The sequence below is a fragment of the Bos indicus genome, chromosome 16 (assembly GCF_029378745.1).
Source record: "Bos indicus isolate NIAB-ARS_2022 breed Sahiwal x Tharparkar chromosome 16, NIAB-ARS_B.indTharparkar_mat_pri_1.0, whole genome shotgun sequence".
In the NCBI taxonomy this organism is placed as follows: domain Eukaryota; kingdom Metazoa; phylum Chordata; class Mammalia; order Artiodactyla; family Bovidae; genus Bos; species Bos indicus.
Genome location: NC_091775.1, coordinates 67511896 through 67539203, shown reverse-complemented (window position 1 = coordinate 67539203; position 27308 = coordinate 67511896). Strand labels below are relative to the sequence as shown.

Sequence of the window (27308 nt, the reverse complement as noted above, 5' to 3'; positions counted from 1 at the left end):
CACTCCAGTGTCCTTGCCTGGAGAATCCCAGGGACGGGGGAGCCTGGTGGGCTGCCATCTATGGGGTCGCACAGAGTCGGACACGACTGAAGCGACTTAGCAGCAGCAGCAGCAGCAGCAACTTTGCTGGTGGTCCAGTGGTTAACAATCTGCCTTGCAATGGGGGCTATTCAGGTTCAATCCCTGGCTGGGGAACTAAGATCCCACATGCTCCTGGCAACTACCAAGTCATGCCTGCCTTGAGTAAGACTGGTTGCAGTGATATAAATAAATAAATAAATATTTTTAAAAGGGGGGGGGGCAAGTACACAGAGAGGTACTCGGATCACATATGGCTTCATAGGTAACTGGGCTTCCCTGGTGGCTCAGACGGTAAAGAATCTGCCTGCAATGCAGGAGACCCAGGATCAACCCTTGGGTCTGGAAGATCCCCTGGAGAAGGGAATGGCAACCCACTCCAGTATCCTTGCCTGGAGAATTCCATGAACAGAGGAGCCTGGCAGGCAACAATCCATGGAGAATTCCATGGAGAGAGGAGCCTAGCAGGCTATAGTCCATGGGGTGGCAAACATAGGTAATCAGAAGGAATTTATTATTGGGTTGGCCAAAAAGTTAGTTTGGGTTTTTTTGTATCATCTTATGGAAACCTCCCAAGAACTTTTCCACCAACCCAAAATTTAAAATCTGAAGGAAGCTGTTGAAAGGTTTCTAATATGATTTATTTTCGTTTTTTAAAGATTCCCATGGCTCTTGTATGGATGTAAGCAAGACTGACAGCATAAAGACCAAGTTGAAAGCTGTTATACAGTTGAGAGAGATGATGGTGATGGTTGATAGTAGTGGCAACTGAGACAAATGGGCAGGTTCAGGCTGGCTTAAAGCTCAACATTCAGAAAAGTAAGACCATGGCATCTGGTCCCATCACTTCATGGCAAATAGATGGGGAAACAGTGGAAACAGTGTCAGACTTTATTTTTTGGGCTCCAAAATCACTGCAGATGGTGACTGCAGCCATGAAATTAAAAGACGCTTACTCCTTGGAAGAAAAGTTATGACCAACCTAGACAGCATATTAAAAAGCAGAGACTTTACTTTGCCAGCAAAGGTCCATGTAGTCAAAGCTATGGTTTTTCCAGTGGTCATGTATGGATGTGAGAGTTGGACTGTGAAGAAGGCTGAGCGCCAAAGAATTGATGTTTTTGAACTGTGGTGCTGGAAAAGAGTCTTGAGAGTCCCTTGGACTGCATGGAGGTCCAACCAGTCCATTCTAAAGGAGATCAGTCCTGGGTGTTCATTGGAAGGAATGATGCTAAAGCTGAAACTCCAATACTTTGGCCACCTCATGCAAAGAGTTGACTCATTGGAAAAGACTCTGATGCTGGGAGGGATTGGGGGCAGGAGGAGAAGGGGACGACAGAGGATGAGATGGCTGGATGGCATCACCGCCTCGATGGACATGAGTTTGGGTAAACTCTGGGAGTTGGTGATGGACAGGGAGGCCTGGTGTGCTGCGATTCATCGGGTCACAAAGAGTCGGACACAACTGAGTGACTGAACTGAACTGAGGCTGTATTTTGAAGTTAGAGCAAAACAAGTGGAATAAAGGTGCATGTGTGTTTAAAACTGACTGACTTCATGATTTAGAATATTGGTAGAGAAAAAGGCAGAGAAAGAAAATTGGAAAGGATTTCATGTTTATTGATCACCTGCTATGTCTAAGTGCTTTACATCAATTATTTCACTTAATTCTCAGAACAACTGCAGAGGATATCATTCTCACCCCCTCCTTTTTCTTCTAAGGTAAAATTAAAAGAGAAATATGTTAGGTAAGTTGTCCAAGGCCTCATGACTAGGAGAGAACAGTTTCAAATCCAGGTCCCTCTGACTCAAACCTGTGTCCTTTTTAACCTAGTGTCTCTCTGGGGTTATGAAAAGGTGGGAGTAAAGACATAAAGCAAAAAAAAGTATGCACAGGAAACTTCCATGTTTCTCAGTTTGTCTGGAAAATGTTCAAAGGAGAAGAATAAGCAACTGAACTGGCTACAGCCTTTAACAACTCTCTCCCAGAATTTCATCATGGATTTCCAGTAAAACTCTAGGCTTAAATTCTCTCTCCAGCTCCACCTCCCCAACCATTCACACTGTTTCACTGACTTCCACTGCCAAACCTTCATTTGTGAACGTTGTCTGTCCAGCTTATGGATTTGATTTTCTAGAATTCATGCTTTCTGAGGAAGCTACACAGGAGATAAGAAATGTGATTCTCCTCTGCTCCACTCATGGGGAGCCCCTTCATTCCCATTCCCATCTCCCTGGAAACTCACCAAGCCCAGAGAAAAACGATAATTTATATGCACATAATAGTACACAACAAATGCACATAATAGTTTACAACCAAAAGAGTAAAGAGACCGAGCAAAGTAAAAGAGCAAAAACACAGATGACGACAGGAGATTTCCACACGTCTCTGTTATAAATGTATAGGGCAAGCAAAAATAATCACAAGTACAGATTTGAACAACAGCATTTTAGATATTCTGCAGCACTTAATATGTACCAGGCACTATTAAAAAACACTTTAATTAATTTAACCCTGAAAATAACTCTGTGAAAGGGTACTATTATTATATTTTACAGATGAAGAAATCAAAGCTAGAGAGATTATGCCCAAATTCACAGAGATAGTAAGCAGCAGAGCCAAGCTGGAAACCTAGACAGTCTACCCCAGAACCTACGTTCTTAACCACTGTTACACTGCTTCTCTAATTAATATAAGCAGTAAGTTTATCTAGCTATATGTGAAGAATCACATTCAATAAGCAGAAAATACTGATGTTTCTCAAACACACTCAGAATATTTAGAAAATAATAACTGACAAAACTGGTTTCTTCATAAAAGTAGTCTTAATTTTTTTAATAGAAGAAAAAGTATGAATTAGAGTTAAAAGCCTTAAATCTCTGCATTATGAATAAGAATGGTAAAAATAAACATATAAATTTAGAAGATAAAAAGGAACAAGAGAAGAGAACTAAGGAAAGTGGAAGCTAAGAAATAAGAAAAATAGGGCCACAAATTAATAAAGTAGAAAACAAAAAAACTGAGATGACCAAAAAAACAGAGGCCGTTTCCTTGAAACAGACAAACTGATGTAAACTGATCATAAAGAAAGAGAAAGCACAATGAAATGATGCTGGGAATAAAAACTAAGTTATTGGTATGGATACACTAGAGTTACACCTCCTTTATGCAATCTTTTTTTTTTTTTCCTTTATGCAATCTTGATTGCAATTACAGTGGGAAAATTTTTCATTTAACCATCAAACATGATGATCACTTTAGTGATTTTTGAAGAGGTTTTTAATGGGTTTTTTTTCTTTTTGATTAAAGGAGTTATTGTATATTCGTAGTTTTCTGAGCACTGTCTGTTTCCTTATTTGATAATGATTATAATTATATAATTATAACAAATGTATCTACTGATACATCTCAATACATCTGTTGATTTGATGTTATTTTCTCTCTTTACTACTAATATAATAAATTACTGTTTTCTAGTGTTAAACTAATCTTCTTAGCTATGGGATAAAAAGAACCTGATCGTTACATATATCCCTCTTTATAGTCAATAAATTTCTGGATGGATTTACTAAAATTCATTTGGAATTTTTGCAACTAGATTCCTGAAGGAAGGTGACCTATAATTTTTCTTTCTTGTATTAACCTTATCAGATATAGGCACAAGACTTATGTGAACCTCATGGAAAATGTTGCCTTTTTTAGGCAAGAAGTAGTCTTGTAGAATTGCGATTATTTTTCCTTGAATACTTGGTAAAGCCTTCCTGAGCAAGCATCTGGACCTAGAGTTTTATTTGCAGAAATTTTACTGCTCAATACTGAGCATTGGTGGCTCAGTGGTAAAGAATCGCTTCCCAATGCAGGAGACACGGGTTCGATCCCCAGGTAAGGAAGATCCTCTGGAGGAAGAAATGGCAACCCATTCCAGTATTCTTGTCTGGAAAATCCCAAGGAGAAAGAGGCCTGGTGGGCTACAGCCCATGGGGTCGCAAAGAGTCAGACACAACCTAGCAAGTGAGCACGCAGATATTTCACTATGAGTAAAACTTTCTTAATGGGAGAAATTTGGACTCAGGAAAATCATATGGAAGGAAAAGTACGAAGATATGAGAAGAGACCTTTCAGCAACAAGGCAGGCTAAGCTGACAGGAAGACACTCCCCCTACAAAACAGAAATGCTAGATACAAAATACAATTCTTTTTTAATAAAGAGCCAAACTTTCAAATAATAAAAAGGGGAAATCTCCCAAGTACTTAAAATAAAAAGAACTCAAACCAGAAGTAACCTTCAGTTGTCACAATGGCAGCAAAAAGGGTGTCAGATTCTGATACATGGCTTGGCTGCTAAAATTTTAATGTCCATATGAGTATAGTTTTCATGGTATCAGTCTTTTTGGATCAAAGAACTAAAATAGAGTACCCTTTTAAAAGTCAAGTCCTATCAGTGAAACGAGGGTCAGGAAAAATTCCTCACACTAATCTAGAAAACTGGCAAGGAAGTTTACCATGTATCCAGGTCTCTAATTGGGGGAATAAATCTCCTGAGGATAAACTGAAACCCTAAGCAAGTAACAGATAAGGAGTTGTACTAACTGCATGAAGCAAGATCCCAAAGCCAGAGAAAATTAGCCTAAAGACTAATTTTAGGAACTCAACAAAATCAAATGCAAAACCTCTCTGTAGAAACATGCACAGTCCAGGGAATAATAGGCTCCCTGCTAAGGATGAATTCACAGTCGACAGCAACCACACAAGGAAACAGATCACAATGAGAGAATGTCAGCAGACCAAATAGTTGAAAGAATTTGCACCGCTGTAAGAGGTAGAAATAATACAATATTAAAAAGACTGTAATATTGAAGAGCATACAACATAAAACAGGCAGATCTGAAAAAGAGCCAAATGAAACTTCTAGAAATTTTTCTCAAACTATGGTTATTGAAATTGAAAACTTAATGGATGACTTAAAAGAGTCGATAAGAGTTGAAAAGAACTGTATAAAAGATTTGAGAAAATCATCCAGAATGTAGCAAGGAGAAAGAGAGAAAGAAAACTATGAAAGCAAGATAAAGAGGTTTGGAGAACAGAATGAAAAGACCCAAAATACACTTAAGCTTTTATGAAGGGGACACTACAGAATAAAGGGAGAAATATCTGAAAGATAAGAATTGTCCAGCATTGAATACTAACTGAAGTCCTCGGGATGGGGAGGAAAACCAGGTTCCAAGCAGGAAAACCAAAATCAAATCCAAGGTTAGACAATAAAGACCTGCAGCAACAGGAAGACAAAACAGATAAATCTTAAAATAACCAAAAAGGAAAGACAGCTTGCCTAAAAAGGGATGACAAACTGAAAATAAAATAGTATCTTCAATGAACTAGGATAGGTACAGAATTCTATACCTAACTAAACTACTAATCAGAAAACAAGGTTCTATAAATACACTCTTTAAAAAAAGACCAAAAGGATTTCCTATTATTGGAGGAGGCCACCAAGAGACCAGGACCTTGAGCTGGAGGCTCCTCACCTCCTCCTCTCTCCTTACAATGTAAGCTCATTCAGACCACTGTTCCCACACTGGGAGCTACTTCAGGGACAAAGCCTTGAGAGACAAATGTATTTTTAAGACCATCTGTACTGAATCCCATTAAGGCCTCCACATAAACTCTTTTAAGATTCTGGTTGGTAGATGCAAAGATCAACTCATCTTGAAGCTACCCAAGACAAGACTAGTGTGTAAGTTTCTTTTCTTAACACTGCAGAATCCAGAATAGCCTGCCTCTTTCTTTGGTCTCTTCTTACCCTCTGAGAGAAGGGATTCAAATTTCACCTGGGAAACTCCTGTGGTTGTGAATCAACACCTACTTTTATACACAATTCCCAAGGTACTACTAAAGGGTGTGAATAATTTAAGGAAGAATGATTAAAGAATACCTTGATATCTGTTACAACGTAGAAGAAGGGAAAAGGAGTGCAGTTATCAAAGGCACAAATTAAGTCCATTTAAGACAGATGGAATATTGAATGACACTTTTCTAATACTGCAGAAAAATTCCTTGGAAGAGGTAAAATTTTGAAAAATCTTTTAATGACAGGAGAGAAAATGTCTGGCACACAGAGAGATATTCCAACACAGGGTGTGAATTCAGAGAAAACTTCAAGGCACAAGTATGACCACCTGATCCAGGCGCTAGAGAACATGTTCACCCAAGAAGACCAAAGACCCTCTGGGGAATATGAAACAATAGAACTGAGCTTTGCTGTGACTCCCACAAAGGACTTTGAAGTACAAATAATGAACTAAAAAGCAAAACAGTTATCACCTTGAATCTGAAAAATTAATATTCTGTAGTACAACATCTTTTTCAAATTTTGCTCTCTACTGCTTAATGAAACAATGTATTCTCTGGACCTTCCATTTGATTTAAAAAGAAAAAGGTAATATTAAAGAACAAGATCTATCTCATGGATTTATCTCTTCCCCATCACCCATCAGTCTTATTTAACCAGCCTCTCCCAGTCAGATCTTGGCAAAAACAGCTACTGAGTTGCCCTGAAACATTTTCGACGGCAATCAGAGTGACTTCCAGCCTGGGAACTTCAAGGAATTCCTCCTACCTGAGAATAAAACAATGCTTAAAGGTAAGCTCTCAGAGATTTAGTGCTAATGGAAAAATTGCTCCAATTAGTGTTTGAAGTTTCCAAGAAAAGAAATCTACAGGTATACAAACCCCAAATACTTTGGAACACACACATAATTCCCAGCATTCCTAGCTTCTATATAATTTCCCTTATTTCAAAATTAAAGTAAATGTCTCAATGTCTCCAAAAGAAAAAAAATCAAATAAAGCTTTATAAAATATTTTAAGACTAAATGCTTTAAAGCATTAAATGCTTTAAGGGTAAAAGTCACAGATTTTTTTAAATTCAAGTTACTTCAAGGACTTACATAGCATTCCAAATGTACTAGTATCTCTCTCCGTAACTCCCACTGAGAACCCAGTTTCTATCCAGAAAGAGCTCAGAATTTAGAGTCCATGATACTCCCTGATGCAAACATCTTTTATTAGAAATTTATAAATTTTACTAAGGACTGAACTGTCTTTAGTAAAAGAATGAAAGCGTTTTGTTTTATTCAGTGTTGATAATTATTGAACAGTCTCAGTACAGGTTAAATTGTGTCCCCACCAACATTCATATAGTAACGTTCCATCTGCTAGAATCCACAATGTGACTTATTAAAAAATAATAATAATAAGGATGTTTCAGATACAGTTAGTTAAGATAAGGATCATACTGGAGTTCAGTTCAGTTACTCAGTTGTATCCGACTCTTTGCAACCCCATGGGCTGCAGCACGCCAGGCTTCCCTGTCCATCACCAACTCCTGGAGTTTACTCAAACTCATATCCACTGAGTGTGTGATACCATCCAACCACCTCATCCTCTGTCATCACCTTTTCCTCCCACCTTCAATCTTTCCCAGCATCAGGGTCTTTTCCAATGATTCAGTTCTTTGCATCAGGTGGCGAAAGTATTGGAGTTTCAGCTTTAGCATCAGTCCTTCCGATGAATATTCAGGACTGATTTCCTTTAGGATGGACTGGTTGGCTCTCCTTGCAGTCCAAGGGACTCTCAAGAGTCTTCTCCAACACCACAGTTCAAAAGCATCAATTTTTCAATGCTCAGCTTTCTTTATAGTCCAACTCTCACATCCATACATGACTACTGGAAAAACCATAACTTTGACTAGACAGACCTTTGCTGACAAAGTAATATCTCTGTTTTTTAATGTGCTGTCGAGGTTGGTCATAATTTTTCTCCCAAAGAGCAAGCATCTTTTAATTTCATGGCTGCAGTCACCATCTGCAGTGATTTTGGAGCCCAAAAAAATAAAGTCTGACACTGTTTCCACTGTTTCCCCATCTACCTGCCATGAAGTGATGGGACCAGATGTCACAATCTTAGTTTTCTGAATGTTCAGTTTTAAGCCAACTTTTTCACTCTCCACTTTCACTTTCATCAAGAGGCTCTGTAGTTCTTTGCTTTCTTCCATAAGGGTGGTATCTATCATCTGCATATCTGAGGTTACTGATATTTCTCCTGGCAATCTTGATTCCAGCTTGTGCTTCTTCCAGTCCAGCCTTTCTCATGATGTACTCTGCATACAGTTAAATAAGCAGGGTGACAATATACAGCCTTGACGTACTCCTTTTCCTATTTGGAACCAGTCTGTTGTTCCATGTCCAGTTCTAACTGTTGCTTCTTGACCTGCATACAGATTTCTCAGGAGACAGATCAGGTGGTCTGGTATTCCCATCCCTTTCAGAATTTTCCACAGTTTGTGGTGATCCACACAGTCAGAGGCTTTGGCGTAGTCAGTAAAGCAGAAGTAGATGTTTTTCTGGAAACTCTCATGCTTTCTCAATGATCCAACGGATGTTGGCAATTTGATCTCTGATTCCTCTGCCTTTTCTGAATCCAGCTTGAACATCTGGAAGTTCACAGTTCACATACTGTTGAAGCCTGGCTTGGAGAATTTTGAGAATTACTTTGCTAGCGTGTGAGATGAGTGCAACTGTGTGGTAGTTTAAGAATTCTTTGGCATTGCCTTTCTTTGGGATTGGAATGAAAACTGACCTTTGGCAGTCCTGTGGCAACTGCTCAGTTTTCCAAATTTGCTGGCATATTGAGTGCAGCACTTTCACAGCAACATCTTTTAGGATTTGAAAGAGTGGGCCAATAATCCAAAATGACAGATGTCCTTATCAAAAAGGGAAAATTAACACAGCGCACAGAGAGACCACCCTGTGAACATGAAGACAGAGATCTGTACATCTACAAGCCAAAGAACCCCAATGATCACCAGCGAAGCACCAGAAGCCAAGAGAGACACATGAAACAGATTCTTCCCCACAATCTTCAGCAGGAAACAACCCTGCCAACATCTTAACTGTAGGACTCTAGCCCCCAGAACTGTGAGACAACAAATTTCTGTTGTTCAAACCACCCAGCGTGTGGCACTTTATTATGGCAGCCCTCACAAATCAATACAGTTTGCCCCTTTGCCATACCTTCCTGGGCACATCTCCTTAATTTTACACATTTCTCAAAACAGACAAAAGTGGCAAAAAATAACTTGTAGAAAGCTATTATTTTTCAGGAAATTTGCTACATAAAGCAAGAGTCCATACAAGCCTCAGTTGCCTCATATGTAAAATAAAGCTAATGTCAATTTTGAGAACGATGTATCTAGTTCCTGGTCCGTGGTAATGACTCAAAAACTATGATGGTAGCTGTGACTATTAGAAGTAAAAATGATGCCACTAAGCCTGTGTCACTAAGACGTGTGAGCTGAAGGGTTTCCTCAGGAGTTTCTGCCAACCAGGTTGTCTGCAACAGATGACTTCACCAGGCTCCAACTATCAGCAGCCTGAGTTGGTATCTTAAATTTATATCCAAGTCTCAGACAATGCAAGCTTCTCTGGTGGCCCAGAGGTAAAGAACCCACCTGCCAACACAGGAGACACAGGTTTAACCCCTGGGTTAGGAGGATCCCCTGGAGAAGGAATTGGCAACCGACTCCAGTATTCTTGCCTGGAAAACCCCATGGACAGAAGAGCCTGGCAGGCTACAGTCCATGGGATTGCAGAGTCGGACATGATTTAGGGATTAAACAAGTCAGATGTTGCAACCAAAGTATCCCAAGTTGCTTTATACCACCGTCAATGGTCACCACTGCCCCAAAAGCAAACCATTCTACTTCCCTCTTCCTCTCATTCCGTTTCCTCTCTCCTGACCCATTCATTCACATCCTATTTCCTCACATATCCTATGGCTTCCAAACCATCTTCACATAGTGAAAGTCACTCCGTCATGTCCAATTCTTTGCGACCCCAGGGACTGTAACCTGCCAGGCTCCTCTGTCCACAGGTTTCTCCAGGCCAGAATACTGGAGTGGGTAGCCATTCCCTTTTCCAGGGGATCTTCCCAACCCAGGTCTCCCACCTTGTAGGCGGATTCTTTGTGGTCTGAACCATGAGGGAAGCCTTCCCCACGGTAACTCCCCATCTAATTCCCACTTTAGCTGAAATAAGGTTTTTCATCATTGATGACCCCTCCCCCACAGACATCCTGAGTAGAGTCCACTCATTCTCCAGCACCTGAGGTCAGAAGAGGAGGGTCATCATTTTATCCACACCCAATATGCCATTCCTCTACCTTCAGAGAAAACACCTTCCATTTTGAGGTGTATGCCACCTGACACCCTCTAACCTTCTTCATCATTGTTGGCAGCCACATGAAGAATTCTGAAAAATTGTTATTAAATACAAACTTGATGCCTGACTCACTGTCTTCCTTACTTTAAGCTCTGTTATTATCCAGGTTATGGTAACATCCATAATATACTCCACAGACTCAAGTTCCTTGATATCAATTCCATAATCTTCATTTCTACTCAAGTTGAATTGTACAATCAATCACTCTGGCTATTCTTACTAATTAATCCCAAATTCCTTGTTATATATTGTGTTTCACAAGCAAAATCTCAACTCTTGTCAGTCAATACATCCAGATTTGACTCCATGATTCATCTCTTCAGTCTCTCTTAATTATTCATTTTTAATTGGAGGATAATTGTTGTACAATATTGGGTTGGTTTCTGCCACATATCAACATGAATCAGCCAGGGGAATACATATATCCCCCTCCCTCTTGTTTAACTTATATGCTGAGTACATCATGCGAAATGTTGGACTGGATGAAGCACAAGCTGGAATCAAGATTGCGGGGAGAAATGTCAATAACCTCAGATATGCAGATGACACCACCCTTATGGCAGAAAGCAAAGAGAAACTAAAGAGCCTCTTGATGAAAGTGAAAGAGGAGAGTGAAAAAGTTGGCTTAAAGCTCAACATTCAAAAACTAAGATCGTGGCATCTGCTCCCATCACTTCATAGAAAATAGATGGGGAAACAATGGAAACAGTGACAGACTTTATTTTCTTGGGCTCCAAAATCACTGCAGATGGCTAAGCCATGAAATTAAAAGATGCTTGCTCCTTGGAAGAAAAGCTACGACCAACCTAAACAGCATATTAAAAAGTAGAGACATTTCTTGGCCGACAAAGATCTGTCTAGTCAAAGTTATGGTTTTTCCAGTAGTCATGTATGGATGTAAGTTGGACTACAAAGAAAGATGAGTGCTGGAGAATTGATGCTTTTGAACTGTGGTGTTGGAGAAGACTCTTGAGAGTCCCTTGGACTGCAAGGAGATCCAACCAGTCCATCCTAAAGGAGATCAGTCCTAAATATTCATTGGAAAGACTGATGCTAAAGCTCCAATACTTTGGCTACCTGATGCAAAGAACTGACTCCTTGGAAAAGACCCTGATGCTGGAAAAGACTGAAGGCAGGAGGAGAAGAGGTCGACAGAGAATGAGGTGGTTGGATGACATCACCGACTTGATAGACATGAGTTTGAGCAAGTTCCAGGAGCTGGTGATGGACAGGGAAGCCTGGAGTGCTGCTGTCTATGGGGTCACAAAGAGTCCGACGTGACTGAGTGACTGAACTGATTCTTCTCAAACATACCCTATTTCTTTAGCCAAATCTGCTCAATGAAATCCAAGTCCTAGATGAAACAAAAGATAAAACTCAGCAATTATACCCAGCTTGCTGAGAGTTGCTGGAGAAAATCACCCAGGTAGGCAACATACAAGCACTACAAATTCATCTTTTGAACCACAGCTCGTCCTGGCTTGAAACTGTCTCTGTGTCCATAGATACCCTGTACCTCTCCAACTCCACCAGTTTTCTAAAATCTTACTTACCCTTCTGCCAGTTCCCTCCTCTCATCAAATGACCCTCCTTTTTCCTCTGAGAAAAGAAAGAGTCCATCAGACAAGAAGTCATCCAGCATCCTGCATCTTCACCTACCACCTTGACCATGACCGTACCGATCAGTGGTCCACTTGGCTCACTGAGCCAAAGGTCTTCTCCTTTGGAGGAGAACAACCAATCCTTCTATTTGCATCCTATCTCCTCTTGCTTTCTCAAAGTACTGGTTTTGTAAATCATCTGTTCTCTCTGGCGTATTTTATCTCTTCTATTCTACTGACGATCTTCTAGCAGTATTTAAATATTCTTTCCTGTCTCCCACCTTAAGAGAACATGTTCTTCCTCAAGTCCAATAACTAATGATTATTGAGAATTTACTGTGTCAAAGGGATTGTGCTGCTCTTTGAGGAAGACGCGGTCACGGCTGCAGCGGACTTGTGTGCCGCCCGCTCCTGCTCCTGACTCACCGCTGTTCGCTCTCGCCGAGGAACAAGTCTGTCAGGAAGCCAGAATAAAAAAAAAAAAAAAAGGGATTGTGCTAAGTTTTGGACATCTAGTACTTCAATCCTCACATCAGCCTTACAAAGCAGATAATACTATCCCCAGTTACTGACAGTGAAGCACAGAGAAGTTAAGATCACACAAAAGTACTTGGTGGAGCCCATTTTCCAAGCCAGGCATCAGATGCCAGAACCTATGCTATAAACCACGATGTTATGTTTCTTGACAGAAACATACTGCATTTGTTAGCTCCATTTTCTTACCCATCATTTCAGCCTCCTGGCTCCACATCTACAAAACAGTCTATTTAATGTAGCCTTCTGTTTAGCCTTTACTTTCAGTAACCTTATAAACGGATAGAGCTGACAACTTCTCCTGCTTAAAACTAACAACTTTTCAGATTTCCAAACACTGCTCACTCTTATTTCTCTTCCTATTTACCTGGACTCTCCTTTTCAGAATCTTTTATAAATTTCCCTTCTGTCTTTTAAATATTTATTTATTTGGCTGGGTGGGGAGGGGGACAGAGGGAGGGGGAGTCTTAGTTGTAGCATATGGGATCTAGTTCCCTGACCAGGGATCAAACCTAAGCCCCCTACATTGTAAACACAGGAGTGTTAGCTACTGGACCACCAGGGAAGTGCCTCCCTTTTGTCTTTTAAATGCTGTGTTTGCCATAGTTCTTGCCTGTCTCCCTTCTTTACTCAATCTACATGTTCTCTTTAGATGATCTCATTCATTCCAATGGCTTTAGCTGTCATCTGCGTAAGTTTCAAGTGGACAGAACCGTTCCTTGGCACTATTCACACTAACACTGACAGCTGGAAATGCGGAGGGGTAATACCTGGAGACTGACAGGCCACCCAAACAGATCCACACAGGGAGACATTTACTTTCATAAATCCACCGTCAACCAATGTCTGGCTCACAGACTTGCAAACTCAGACCCTTTTAACTTGACACTGTCAGACTATTTTAAATAATAGAGACAGATGTATAAAGCTGGTGTGCCAAATTGTGAGTTACCAATGAGGACTATAACTGTCTGGTGAATCGGATGCATATGCCAGTGTGATCAGAACATTCTCTTCCTATAAGTAAAAGTCATGAGGTTAAAAATCACTGGGAGGTTGTTTAGTGAGGGAGCAAAACAAGCAGCACTGATAGTATGATCCAAATATGTAATGACATCATTACATATTTATAAAGATAAACAGTCCGCCACCACAGTCGGAACACTGCTCATGATGGACTGGTTATTTAAGCACAGAATGAACACTCTGAACCTTAGATAAAATTTGGCAAAAAAAAAAAAAAAAGTCTGGTTTAAAAACAGGCAGTGGACCTGAAGAGACATTTTTCCAAAAACATACAGATGGTCAGCAGGTAAATGAAAACTACTCAACACCATTAATCATCAGGGGGACACGAATCACACCCACAATGAGTGATCACTTCACACCTGTCAGAACGGCTATGATCAAAAAGACAAAGAAATAAAGTGTTGGTGAGGATATGGAGAAAAGGGAACCTTTCTGCACTATTGGTGAGAATATAAACTATTGTAATCACTATGGAAATCAATGCAGAGGTTCCTCAAAAAAATTAAAACCAGTACTACCATATGATCCAGCAATGCCACTGCTCGGTATTTATTGAAAGAAAACAAAAACACTAACACAGAAAGATACATTGAACTTCCAGGTTCAATGCAGCATTATTTACAGTAGCCAAGATATGGAAGCAACTGAAGTGTCCATTTATGGATGAATGGAAAAAGAAAATGTGACGTGCATACACATACACAGAGAGAGAGAGAGAGAGAGAGAAAGGACTATTATTCAGTCATAAAAAAGGAAATCTTGCCATTTGCAACCAAATGGATGGACCTTGACAGGTTTATGCTAAGCAAAATCAAACAAAGACAAATACTCTATGTTCTCACTGATATGTGGACTCTAAAAAAAATTTTTTAAACACTGATACAGAGAACAGACTGATGGTTGTCAGGGGCAGAGGGCAGGCAAAATGAGAGGGGGGGGTCGTAAGTCATGGGGCTGTAATGTACAACATGGTAACTACAGTCAAGACTGTACTGTATATGTGAAAGTTGCTAAGAGAGTAAATCTTAAAAGTTCTCATCACAGGAAAAAGCATTTTGCAACATGTATGGTCACAGATACTGACTTATCACGGTGATCATATCATGACACAGACAAATATCAAACCATCATACTGTGCAACTGAAACTAGTATCATGTCAATTACACCGCAATTTTTTTAAGAAAAATAACTTGGTTGTACAATGTCTAAGTCTGTTTCTGTGACTTTTTCATTGTTGACCTCGACACTTTTGGTTGAGACTTTATTTTGGACAAGTTAATGTATAAGGAGCTGATAAGCAAGACTCCCATTCAGAGAGTAACAGTGTCTCTTAAAGCTAACTTTACATATCTTTTCTCTTTAATCATATGCCAATTCATATTTTAATCTACAAAAGGCAATATTTCCTTTTTCTCCATGTTTTAAAGGCCAAGTCCGCTCTTTTGGACTTTATTAATAACTCTGAAATCCATAGCCTTTTTCCTATGTCAGAGTCACCTCCATTTTCTTCCCTGAATTGCTATGATGGCCTCAGGTTTTCTCTCTCAGCTCTCAGGATTGCCTGGTTCCAATCTATCCAAAAGATAAGGATTTAAAATGAAAACTCAAACACTTTTCACTCATAATCCTTCCAGGCTCCTGAAAGCTTTCAGGAGGAAATCCAAACTCCTTAATATTTTTGTTAAACTGCTTTTACTCACGCACTTTCTCCAGGTTACACTTCTAGAAAACCTTTGCTAACCATCACCCTCCTGAACGCAGTATCAGGGAAACTGCTCTCAGCTCACACAATTCCTTATGCTTATTTTTCCACTATAAAATGTTTCACAGTTTATAATATTGTTATTTCTCTAGCCCTTCTCCCTAAAGCCTGTTAACTAACGTCTTGTAAGTTACGCCTCATCTTTGAATCAAAGGCACCTAGCATGGTCCTTGACAAATAGTAACTTTATTACCTCTAATTATAGGCAAGTAGAGTCATAAAGTTCACTAAGAATGGTTATTGTTTGACCAAAGACAAACTATACATAAAACCAAATTCTGATTTACTATCAATCAATTAAAGGGCTGTTTCTCAACTTAATATGAAAAAAAAAAACACCTTTCATCCTTCAGGAGTCAAAGATGATGTTTTAAAATAGAAACATCTCCAACACATTTAACATATTTGATATATCAAGACTCAGTCCCTATACTTCAAGACAAAGTTTTCACTGTGCAAACTATCTCCGTATCCTCAGAAGACAACCAGTGACATGAGATCTAGACACTCAGGTTAAAATCGTCTATCATTCTAGGAAACAAAGGTATCATTGTCTAACCAAAATCTCTCACTCTTAAATTTTAGTTCATTTCCTTTAGATTTCTGTTGGACTTAAATCCTTTTCCTCAGGAAAACCCTTCTTCTTGTAGGATCTGCCAAAGGCAAAGGGAGACTCATAGTTTCTTGGCTCCTTTTTTTTTTTTAATATGTTGAAACGGAAAACATTCAATTTGAAGTTTAGTTCATGTAAATTTGTATAGGTTTTCAAGGTCTCAATGTGCAATATTTTCCTTGTAAAAATCTTTCTATTCTTTTGTTCAAAAAAAAATTCTAAAAGAATATTTTCATTACAAAAGTCTTAGAGTGTTCTTTTTTTAACACTGTGTAGGTCCTGCAGAACCATACAGTCATTGAGAGTTCAAAACTTTTATTACTACGAAACACAAGTGCAAAGATACGTAATGCTGCTAATTCTCCCAATGAATCAAGTCCTTGCCACTTTGAGTCTCTTTGCAGTCCATTATCATTTATTAAATTACGATCACTAAAACCATCGACTTAGGTAATAATCTAGCAATGCACTGGTTTTTATAGGTAAAGAAACAGAAGTCTGACAAGGTTAAATGATTTGCTTAAATGACAAGAATAAGGAAGAGAACACAAATCTTCACTTCCAAACTGGAGACTCTACTACATTGCATTTGCATTTTGTAAGATGCTGGGTGAATTATTTATCAAAATTAGTTTCAATTTTAGCTTCAAGAACAAAACAATCTTTCCAGTAGTTGGAAAAAGCAATATAATTCCAAACATTTCCAATTCCTCTACTCCCATTCTCTTTTAAATTCTCTCCAAACGGGCTTTCATTTCCAACATTTCTTGGTGAGACATCAATAATATCCACATTGCTAAATAGATTAGCCAATCCTCAGGCCTCTTATTAACTAACCAATTAGTGCTTCTTCCTTGAAAAGTTTTCCTCTCTCGACTTCTAGTTACACTCTTCTCTGTCTTCAGTTTCTTAGGCTGCTTTGTTCTTTGACTCTTGTCTCTGACTGCTCAACGATGGCGTATGCCAGAACTGGGTCCTCAGACCTTCATTGATTCTTCATCTAATAGGTCCTTCAGTGGTCCCACCTAGCCTCACCCTGATTATCATCGCATACACACCTTCTGATCTCAAATTTATGTTTCTGACCCAGACATCTCCCCTGAACTGTAATCTTATATATCCAGCTGCCTTTGTACCATCTCCACTTGGATAACAAAGTCATCTCAAACTGAACCGTATAGCCAAAAATAAAGACCTCAGTCTCTCACTGTTCCTCAAACCTGCTCATGGTTCCTCTTTTCCATCTCAGTAAATGACTACACTATGCTTCCACTCACTCAGGCCAAATCCACAGAATCTGTCTTGCCTACTATCATTTTTCTCTCACATCTAATTCATCACTAAATCCTTTTGGTCTTATCTCCAAAATATACATAGAATCCAACTATTTCTCAAAATTTTCACAGCTACCAACTTCACCCAAGATATATCACCCTCTTCTGCACCTGGCTGTGATGACTGGGGGGGCTGTGCCACTGGGTCCCACAGGATACCTTCTATATTAAGGCCACTCTTTCAAGACCAGGAGACATAACTGATATACTTTACATATAGAAACAAACACAAAGAATTCGGCAAAAACAGGAGACAAATGAATACCTTCCAAACATGGGAATAAGATAAAAACCCCAGAAAACAACTCACCAAAACACTGACAGCAATTTACCAGGTAAACAGTTAAAAGTCATAAATAAGCTTAACGATCTTGGAAGAAGAATGGATGAACTCAGTGAGCTTCAACAGAGAGAAAATATTAAAAAGAACCAGTCAAAACTGACAGAGAAGGCATTGGCACCCCACTCCAGTACTCTTGCCTGGAAAATCCCATGGATGGAGGAGCCTGGAAGGCTGACATCCATGGGGTTGCTGAGAGTCGGACACGACTGAGTGACTTCCCTTTCACTTTTCACTTTCATGCATTGGAGAAGGAAATGGCAACCCACTCCAGTGTTCTTGCCTGGAGAATCCCAGGGACAGGGAAGCCTGGTGGGCTGCCCTCTATGGGGTCGCACAGAGTCGGACACAACTGAAGTAACTTAGCAGCAGCAGTCAAAACTGAAGAAACAATGAAATGAAAAATACACTAAAAGAAATCAACAGTAGAATGGAGGATACAGAGAACAGATCAGTGATCTGGAAGACAAAATAGTGGAAATCTCCCAATCCCAACAGCAAAAAGAAAGAGAATAATAAAAAGATACAGTTTAGGATACCTCTAAGACAACATCAAGCATAGTAACGTTCACACTACAGGAGCTCCAGAAGGAGGAAAAGAAAGGATATGAAAGCAATTTGAAGAAATAATAACTGAAAACTTATCTAACTTGGCAAAGGAAACAGACACCTAAGTCCAGGAAGCACCAAGAGTCCCACACAAGATGAACCCAGAGAGACCCATGTAAAGATATATTACACTTAAAATGCCAAATGTTAAAAAAAGAGAATCGTAAAAGCAGCAAGAGATAAACACCTAGCTACATACAAGGGAACCCTGTAAGACCATCAGTTAATTTTCAGCAGAAACTGTACAAGCCAGAAGAAACTGGCACTATATGTATATAAAGATACATACAATGAAGAAAAACAGCTTACAATCAAGAATACTGTACCTGGCAAGGTTATCATTCATAACTGAAGGAAAGATAACAGAGTTTCCCAGAAAAGCAAAAGGTAAAAGGAGTTCATTCCCACTAAACTGGCCTTATAAACAAGTATTAAAGAGATTTCTTTAACTAGAAAAGACAAAAACCAAACCAAGCAAAATAAAACACATTATTAAAGGAAAAAAAATCACTGATAAAAGCAAACATATAGCAAAGATTCAACCATCTATGGAGAAGGCAATGGCACCCCACTCCAGTACTCTTGCCTGGAAAATCCCAGGGATGGAGGAGCCTGGTAGGCTGCAGTCCATGGGGTCGCTAAGAGTCAGACATGACTGAGCGACTTCACTTTCCCTTTTCACTTTCATGCATTGGAGAAGGAAATGGCAACCCACTCCAGTGTTCTTGCCTGGAGAATCCCAGGGACGGGGGGAGCCTGGTGGGCTGCCGTCTATGGGGTCACACAGAGTCTGATATGACTGAAGCGACTTAGCAGCAGCATCAGCAACCATCTATAAAACTAGCATGAAGGTCAAAGGACAAAATAAAAATCATTGATATTTAAAATAATCAGTCAAGCAATACACAGAATAAAAAGATATGAATATGACATCAAAAGTATAAAATGTTGAGAATGGAGAAATAAAAATTCAGTGCTTTCAGAATGTAATTGAACTTAAGTGACTAATTGCTTGTTATATTTACATAGGTTGTTACATACAAACCTCATAGTAACCACAAACACACAATTGATACTAGATACACAAAAAATAAAGAGAAAGAAATACAAACACACACACAGACAAAAAAAAAAATAAGGTCATCAAATCACAAGGGAAGAGAACAAGAGAAGGAAAGAAGGAACAGAGTCCAACTAAGAAAAATAACCAGAAAACAACTAACAAAATGGCAGTAAGTACAGCCTATGACTAATCACTCTAAATGCAAACTAAGTGCTCCAGTCAAAAGACATAGGGTGGCTGCATGGATTTTTTAATAGCCTGTATCTACACTGCCTGCAAAAGACTCACTTCAGTTGTAAAAACATAGATTAAAAGTGAAGGAATGAAACAAAGATATTCCACACAAACAAACAAAATGAATTGCTGGAGTAGCAATAAGAATATCAGACAAAACAGGCTTTAAAACAAAGAAGAATGTTACGTAATTATAAAGGGAACGATCCAATAAAAGGATACTACTTGTAATACGCTCCCAACACAGACAAACCTAAATATAAACATTAACAGACATGAAGGGACAAACTGAGAGTAATACAATAATAACAGAGGACTGGAACATACGATTTGCATCAATAACTAGCTCATCCAGACAGAGTATCAATATGAAAAAGTTGGCCTTAAATGGCACAGTAGACCAGATGGACATAACAGACTATTATAGAACATTCCATCCCCAAACAGCAAAATACATTCAAGTACACACGGAACATTCTCCAGAGGTTAGGGGTGGGACTGAAAGTTCCAACCCTCTAATCGCAGGGATGAGTCTCCTGGCAATGAGCCCTCACTCTTCGGTGGAGTCCAGAAGTCGCCTCATTAACATGACAGAAGATACCTTTATGGTTCTCATCAATTGGCAAAGTTCAAGAGTTTTAAGAGTTGCATGCCAGAAAAGGTGACAAAGATCAAATATTTATTACAAATCACAGTATCCCATATGTCCACACAGGAAACTGCCCACAAATAGTTATAGAAGTATTATTCATACTAGCCAAAAAGTGGAAACACCTCAAACATCCATTATCGATTATAAGATAAATAAACTATGCTATATCTATAAAATGGATTATTATTTGGCCATAAAAATGAATTACTGATATATGCTATGATGTGGATAAATCTTAAAAACATTATGCTAAAGTGAAAGAAGTCAGTCAAAAAAAGATAATATATGATTCCATTCATATGAAAGTCTAGAATAGGAAAATCCAGGGAGACAAAAAGTAAATTAGTAGCTGCTTAGGCCTGGGAGGAGGATAATATGGGGAGGGGGTGGGGGTGAGAGGACAGATAAATAAAAATGCACAGGGTGTCTCTTTAAAGTGAGGAAGATGTTCCAAACTTGACTGAGGTATGGTTGCATACATCTGTATCACTGCTGACAGTGACTGCAGTCATGAAATTAAAAGACGCTTGCTCCTTGGGAGGAAAGCTATGACAAACCTAGACAGCATATTAAACAGCAGAGACATCACTTTGCTGACAAAGGTCCATATAGTCAAAACTACAGTTTTGCCAGTAGTCATGGATGTAAGAGTTGGGACCAGAAAGAAGGCTGAGAACAAAAGAACTGATGCTTTTGATTGTGGTGCTAGAGAAGACTCTTGAGATTCGCTTGCTCTACAAGAACTTCAAACCAGTCAATCCTAAAGGAAAGCTCAAGCTTCATGTTAGCCACTTGATGCGAAGAGGCGACTCATTGGAAAACACCCTGATGCTGGGAAAGATTGAAGGCAAAAGGAGAAGAGGGCGCTAGAGGATAAGATGGTTAGATAGCATCACTAAATCAATGGACATGAGTTTCAGCAAATTCTGGGAGATAGTGAAGGACAGGAAAGCCTGGGGTGCTTAAGTTCATGAGGTCGCAAAGAGTTGGACATAACCTAGTGACTGAACAATAATAACAATCTCTGAATATACTATAAATCACAGAATTGTATGTTTTAAATGAGTGATTATATAGTAAGGTCAATAAAGCTATTAAAAATTAATACATCAAATGTGATCATGAAAGTGGAAAACCCATCTTAAGCAGAGGTAGTAGCATCAAAAAGTTGTCTTGACCTGTGATGACCCCGGTGCTCTGTGGAACTTCCTCCTACCATGGGTTACACTGTTACTCCTCTAACACTAGCTTCCTACATTTTTCTGAGTGATTTTTTTACCACCTTGTCAACTTGTTGACTTATTCCTCTTGTATGTCTATGTGAAAGTGTCAGTCGCTCAGCCATTCCAACTCCTTGCAACCCCACAGACTGTAGACTGCCAGGCTCCTCTCAGTTCATAGGTTTTCCCAGGCAAGAATACTAGAGTGGGCTGCCATTCCCTTCTCCAGAGGATCTTCCCAACCCAGGGACCGAACTTGGGTCTCCTGCATTGCAGGCAGATTCTTTAATGTCTGAGCCACCTACACTTCCATGTATTTTTATTTTTACCCCCACCTCAAAACATACAGCTTGCCCCCCACTAATATGCAGAGGCCCAAAGCAATCACCTGTGAAGGCCTTAAGGTCTCTGTCAAATGCCTGAGACTATATCCCAAATCTTATTCATTACTTCATCTAGCTAAATTCAACCACAGATGCCAAAGCACTTTGAACAGCTATAAGCAAAGTTATTAATATAATTGTATTAAATTACACACATCATTTATTTGCTTGTCAGTTGTATCAGGGGCTGTGAAAAACTACCATGTGTAAAATAGTCATAAAACGTTACTGTTGGAAGTAACCTTAGAGATGTTCAAATCCAATTCTGCCATTTTATAATTGAGAAAATGGATACAAAAATGTAGACAGACTTTTCCAATGTCACTCAGTAAGCCAGTAAATCTCTATTCAAGGCCCTTTCTGTCCACTGGTGATTCCAAGTGGATAACCAACCAGAAGTACAAGGGAATCAAAAACTCTTAATTATTGTACATACACACAAACAGAAAATGACATACAAAGATAATATTACAACCCATTATTGTGAGTTAGTAAACTAAAGGTTATTAGTATGTTTTAATTTCTATTCTCACCTTTAAGTTCAAAAACACTTTGAATCACAATGAAATTAGAATAGCTTTTGCTGAATTATACATACAATTAATTTTATGGAGCCAATTTAAGTTAATCATTTTCTCTTATTATTTAATTCAAAATAACTAATTTATTAGTCATTTTTTATTAGCATACTAAGTTTCTCCTACTTTGAATCGTGATTGCCAAAATAAAGGAAAGTCAACTACAACAAATTTTTCTATTTGGTAACAACTGGAAGGGAGCACACCACAATACAATTTATTCCAATAATTTTTTTCATATCATATCAAAATAAATATCATGATGATCTAGTTTCCATTTATGACTTGAGGCAGTTTTTTGAGTTCTCTTTACAGCAATATCACTTCATAAGAGCTTTTTGGAGGAAAGCAAACTGTGGTGTCACAGAAAAGAATTTTTACTTTACGTTTTTGCCAACGTCAGATTCATTCCTATAGAGGAAATATATTTAGCCTATTCCAAGCTTACAAAGTCTTGGTCTGCATCACAATTGGCATCTTCAGTTCAGTTCAGTCGCTCAGTTGTGTCCGACTCCTTGCAACCCCATGAATTGCAGCACGCCAGGCCTCCCTGTCCATCACCAACTCCCGGAGTTCACTCAGACTCACGTCCATCGAGTCAGGGACGCCATCCAGCCATCTCATCCTCTGTCCTCCCCTTCTCCTCCTGCCCCCAATCCCTCCCAGCATTAGGGTCTTTTCCAATAAGTCAACTCTTAACATTTAATAAATTAAAACGTTGTAACACATGAGGCGTCTCACTGAGACAGCTAACACAGTCAATGATCATTCTTTATTCAAATATTAAAATTTTTATTTTTAATCAACATTGAATTTACTAAGGTTATATGTATAGCAAAGAGGAGGACAGGTTGTTTTCATCACTTGAAGAACAAACAAAAATCCCAGAGTTCTTTTTCCCTCTAAGCTCCTCCCCCTGCCAATTCTTTAATAGCTGATACCTACCACATTTAAAACCAAGCAATAATTTGAACTCTCACATGCCTGTCAAAAGCACAAGGAAAGAATTTGAGATTCTCAATATCAAGTTTTCATTGCGAAGTGGCTGTGTCAAAGTCTTCTAGTGAAAAGAGAATTTCAATAAAAATGTGAGAGAACAGTGGGGGAGGACTTCAAGAAACCACTGCTTTATTTCTTCGACTGGGCAGTGAGTTGTGCTAATAAAACTCAGGTGGATGCTAGACAGCCAGCCCCAGGGCTCCCCAGGTAATGCTACCCTCGCATTGACAATGAGGGCTCCTATGAGCCTCACAGAAAGGTGCCACTTTAAATAGAAACTGAAAAAAGCAGAGAGGATCAAATTACCGCGCAGCAGCTGAAACCCATGGCTTTAGGGCAAAAAATAAAGTGATTGTACTTCAACTACCTTTAAAGAGCACCACCATAGCAAATTACATGCATTTCTACTGAAAGAGAGGAGGACCCATTTATTACCATCTGTGAGCAGAGAACTAATGATGATCTGGTGCGAAGATCAGTAGATTCAATTAACAAATGAATGGCTTATTTTCATCTCTTCAGTTCATTAGTAATTATTGCTTACAAGCTTCCCTGTGTCTCACACAACAGGTTTTTCTCCCCCTAACTTGAGAGTTATCTTGAGAATGTTCTCAAGTTGGGTGTTAGCTGTTAAAGTACTGCTGCTGAATACCCAATGTACCACTCTGCCTTAAACATTCTTTAGTTTCAAAATTTTTAAGTTAATTAACTCTGATTTTGATATCATTGCTCTGGTTTTCATAATTCTACGCTTTCCAGGTTTGGGTACCACTGTGCAAGCACCCCAAACAAGCCATCTCCATGGATGAGACACGAGCAGGTGTCAGAGAGCAAGCCCAGATGTAGGCGAGCAATTCTTTGTTACAACTGTATTCAGCTACACATTTATAATGGTTCTGAAACTTACTGACACGCAATTTCGAGGCATAAGAACGTAATCATAAGGAATAACAAAGAACAAGTATTTCCCTTACCTGGGTCGTGGAAAGGCACCAAAGCAAAGTTGAATAGAGGTCTCTTAGGTCTTTTCAAAGACGTCTCCAAAATTTTGGAAGCCCCCTCGATCACCTGAACTAGATCATCATACATGGAACCAGTCACATCAAACACAAAAGCCAAGGTTGAGGCCCCCTCGGGAATTTCTTCTGCCTCGACCTCGGACTGGGGGATTGCATCCTGCGCTCGGGAAGGATAAAGAAGAGCGAGCAAGAATATGGTGTGGATCATGTCCCAGGAAATCATTTTGTCTTTTTTTTCTTTTTTTCCTGGAGCGCCCAAGCACTCTGCTGAGCCCTCCTCAATAGGCAGCGGGTTTCCTCTCGGGGCAATTTATTCGACTACAGAAACCTCTTTGAACTTGCCAAAAGTTGGGGGCTGAGAATCAGATGGGGACGAGCACCGAACCCGAAATCCCTGCACGGGGCTGGGGAGGCAAAGATGCGGCAGCCTTCGTCCGGACGCAGCCTCCTTCGGGACGGCCGAGTGCCCGCGGCCCGGGCGGCGTGTGGCTGAGTGCGGGCGGCGCGCCCGGCCCATGCCCCGGGGACTGCTCCGAGCCAGCGGCGCCGCGCCGAGTCCGCTGCCCTCGCTGCCGCCGCCGCTCTCCGCCCGGACCAGCCGCAGCGGCTCCCAACTTTCCACTGCGCGCCGCCCGCCCGCGAGCGGGCCGGGTAAGGGAAGACGGGCTCGGCCTCGCCTCCTGATTGGTCGAGGGGACGCCCCCCTCCTCCTCCTGGCTCTGGGGCCCCGCCTCCTGGAGGGCAACTTCTCCCCCCCGAGTCTCGGGTCAACTGAGTACCAGGGAAGCGCTCCCAGGGTCCCCTCCGCGCCCACCCGCGCGGCGCCTCCCCTCCAAAACCCCGGGGTAAACAATGGCTTGCAAGAATGTGTGGCGAGGTCCCGAACCGAGGGACACTGCGCTAACCCAGTGCACAAAGGGGATTGCCTTTTTTTTTCCCCTACGATGCAAAACGTTGCTTCAGACACCTCTTTCATAGTAACCCCCGCCCGCCCCCAAGAAACCGAGACCACCCCCCTTGCGCAGCCCAGCTTCCCGTCCTCAGCCCTTAACCCAGCCGGGAGGGGGAGCTGGAAAGGTCCTCCCGGCTGGGCTGCAGCCACATAATCACTCTGATCTCCTCGGGTACTGTGGGGCTTTGGTGGGGAGGGAGGGAGGAGAGAGCTGGACCGGCCAGAAACGGGAGGACAGGGAAAAGGGTTGTGGAGGGAAACGAGAGAGAGACATCGGGGCCTGGTAGTCACTGAGTGTAGGTGGAAAAGATGGTAGGAGTCAAAGCAGTTGGGTGTGATGAGTACAGGATGGAGGCTCAGTGCACCGGATGAGAGGGCGAGAGAGGCAAAGGAAGAGGGAGGAGGAGAGAGACCGTCTGAAGGAGAAAATTGATTTTTTGTTAAATTCCACTATCAAGATTCATGCTTGCCGAGCAACATAAATCCTCCCCTCAGCATAGTGAGGCAGAATAATATCATTTCATATTTCCTCCCATAGAACACCCGTGTGCCCAGCCTCAGCCAAAGGCTCATTACAAAGGTGTTCCCCTCTGTGGCATTTTCTTGCTGATAAGTGAGGAAACCTCGCCCTGAAGAACAGTACAGCGTTTTTCCGTCTTGTCATTATTACATACATTTTGGTACCAGTAACAGATAAGAAGGTGGACAAAGAACGTCAACCATAAGCTGAAGGTTCTTTGCCTCTTTTTAATAAAAATGTATTCACATCCTGCTAAAGGAGCTGCTATCCGGATCCTGGCATTTAGAGAGGGGCCAGCAGGCATCTTGATCCAGTTGGAATGTGTGTTAGACCACCCATCCGACACGGAGGCAGCCTCAGGAAGAGCCAGCTCCCCTGAGTCTCTTAGACTTTAATCTGCAACTGTCTTCCCTTTCAGACCCAGCGACTCTGGAACCTGAGTTTATGATACCTATAAGTCATGTCATTTAAAGGAAGCAGCCTAGCCATTTGGGCTGAGTGAGAATATGAGAAGAAAGGAGGAAAGTATTTCCTCTCTAAGTAGTATTTAGAAAATGCTATTTGAGTAACCTACTCCTTTGTTTATCTTAAAGGGATTGCATTCTAAGTCTTAGAGACTTCACTGAGACCTGAGCTGTTCCAGGTGTTCAGGGGAGGGGGTAGAGCTTGCTGATTAAGACTTCTGGGTCAGATAATCTGGGTGCAATGCCCAGCTGTGACCCTTAATTACGGTGTATCTTCAGAAGTTACCTACCTCTTCATGCCTTTGTTGATTCAGCTGTAAATGGAAATAATGGTAGAACCGACCTAGTAAGGATTCAGTGATCTATCTTGGTAACTTTTCATGTACACTTGAAAAAAATGTTGTTTGGTGGGAATTCTCCATAAATGTCAATTAGTTTGATAGTGTTGTTCGAATCTTCTGTATTCTTACTGATTTCTGCCTTCCTAACAGAACAAGCGGAATCAAAATCTGACTTAATTGTGGATTTGTCGATTTCTTCTTGTCCTTTTATGAGGTTTTGTTTCATGCATTTTGAAGCCTGTAATTAGATGCATAAATACTTAGGATTATTATGTCAGTTTGATTAATTGATTTTTTATCATTGTGAAGTTACATTCATTATCCCTGGTAAGATTATTTACTGTGAAATATGCTTTGTCTAATATTAATATAGCACTCCAGTTTTTATTAGTGTTTTAGCATGATATATAACTTCCCATCTTATCACTCTTAACTTATTTGTGTGTATTAAAATGTGTTTCCTGTAGTCACCTTAGCATTGGGTCTTGCTTTTTTATGCAAACAATCTCAGCCTTTTATTGAGCTCTTTAGACTATTTCCATTCAGTATGATTGTGGATATGGTTGGGTTGAAATCTATCATCTTGCTATTTGTTTTTTATATGTTCTTCTGTTCTTTGTTTCTTTTTTCCCATTTTTCTGCCTTCTTTTGGGTTGACTGAATGTTTTTTTATGATTCCATTTTATCTCTATTGCCAGCTTATT

General features: G+C 40.2%; 1 protein-coding gene across 3 annotated transcripts in view; it reads right to left on the bottom strand.

Moving 5' to 3' along the window:
* HMCN1 (hemicentin 1) overlaps positions 1–24942 on the bottom strand; it is a 538929-nt gene extending 513987 nt beyond the window's left edge. For 2 of the 3 annotated variants that reach the window (XM_019976773.2, XM_070768574.1), the window contains exon 1: positions 24283–24942. In XM_019976773.2, the coding sequence (XP_019832332.2) occupies positions 24283–24550 (268 nt within the window). In that variant the 5' untranslated portion in view covers positions 24551–24942. The remainder of the gene's footprint in view (positions 1–24282) is intronic. The other variant, XM_070768576.1, reaches the window with a different exon arrangement.
* Positions 24943–27308: the final 2366 nt, after the last annotated feature.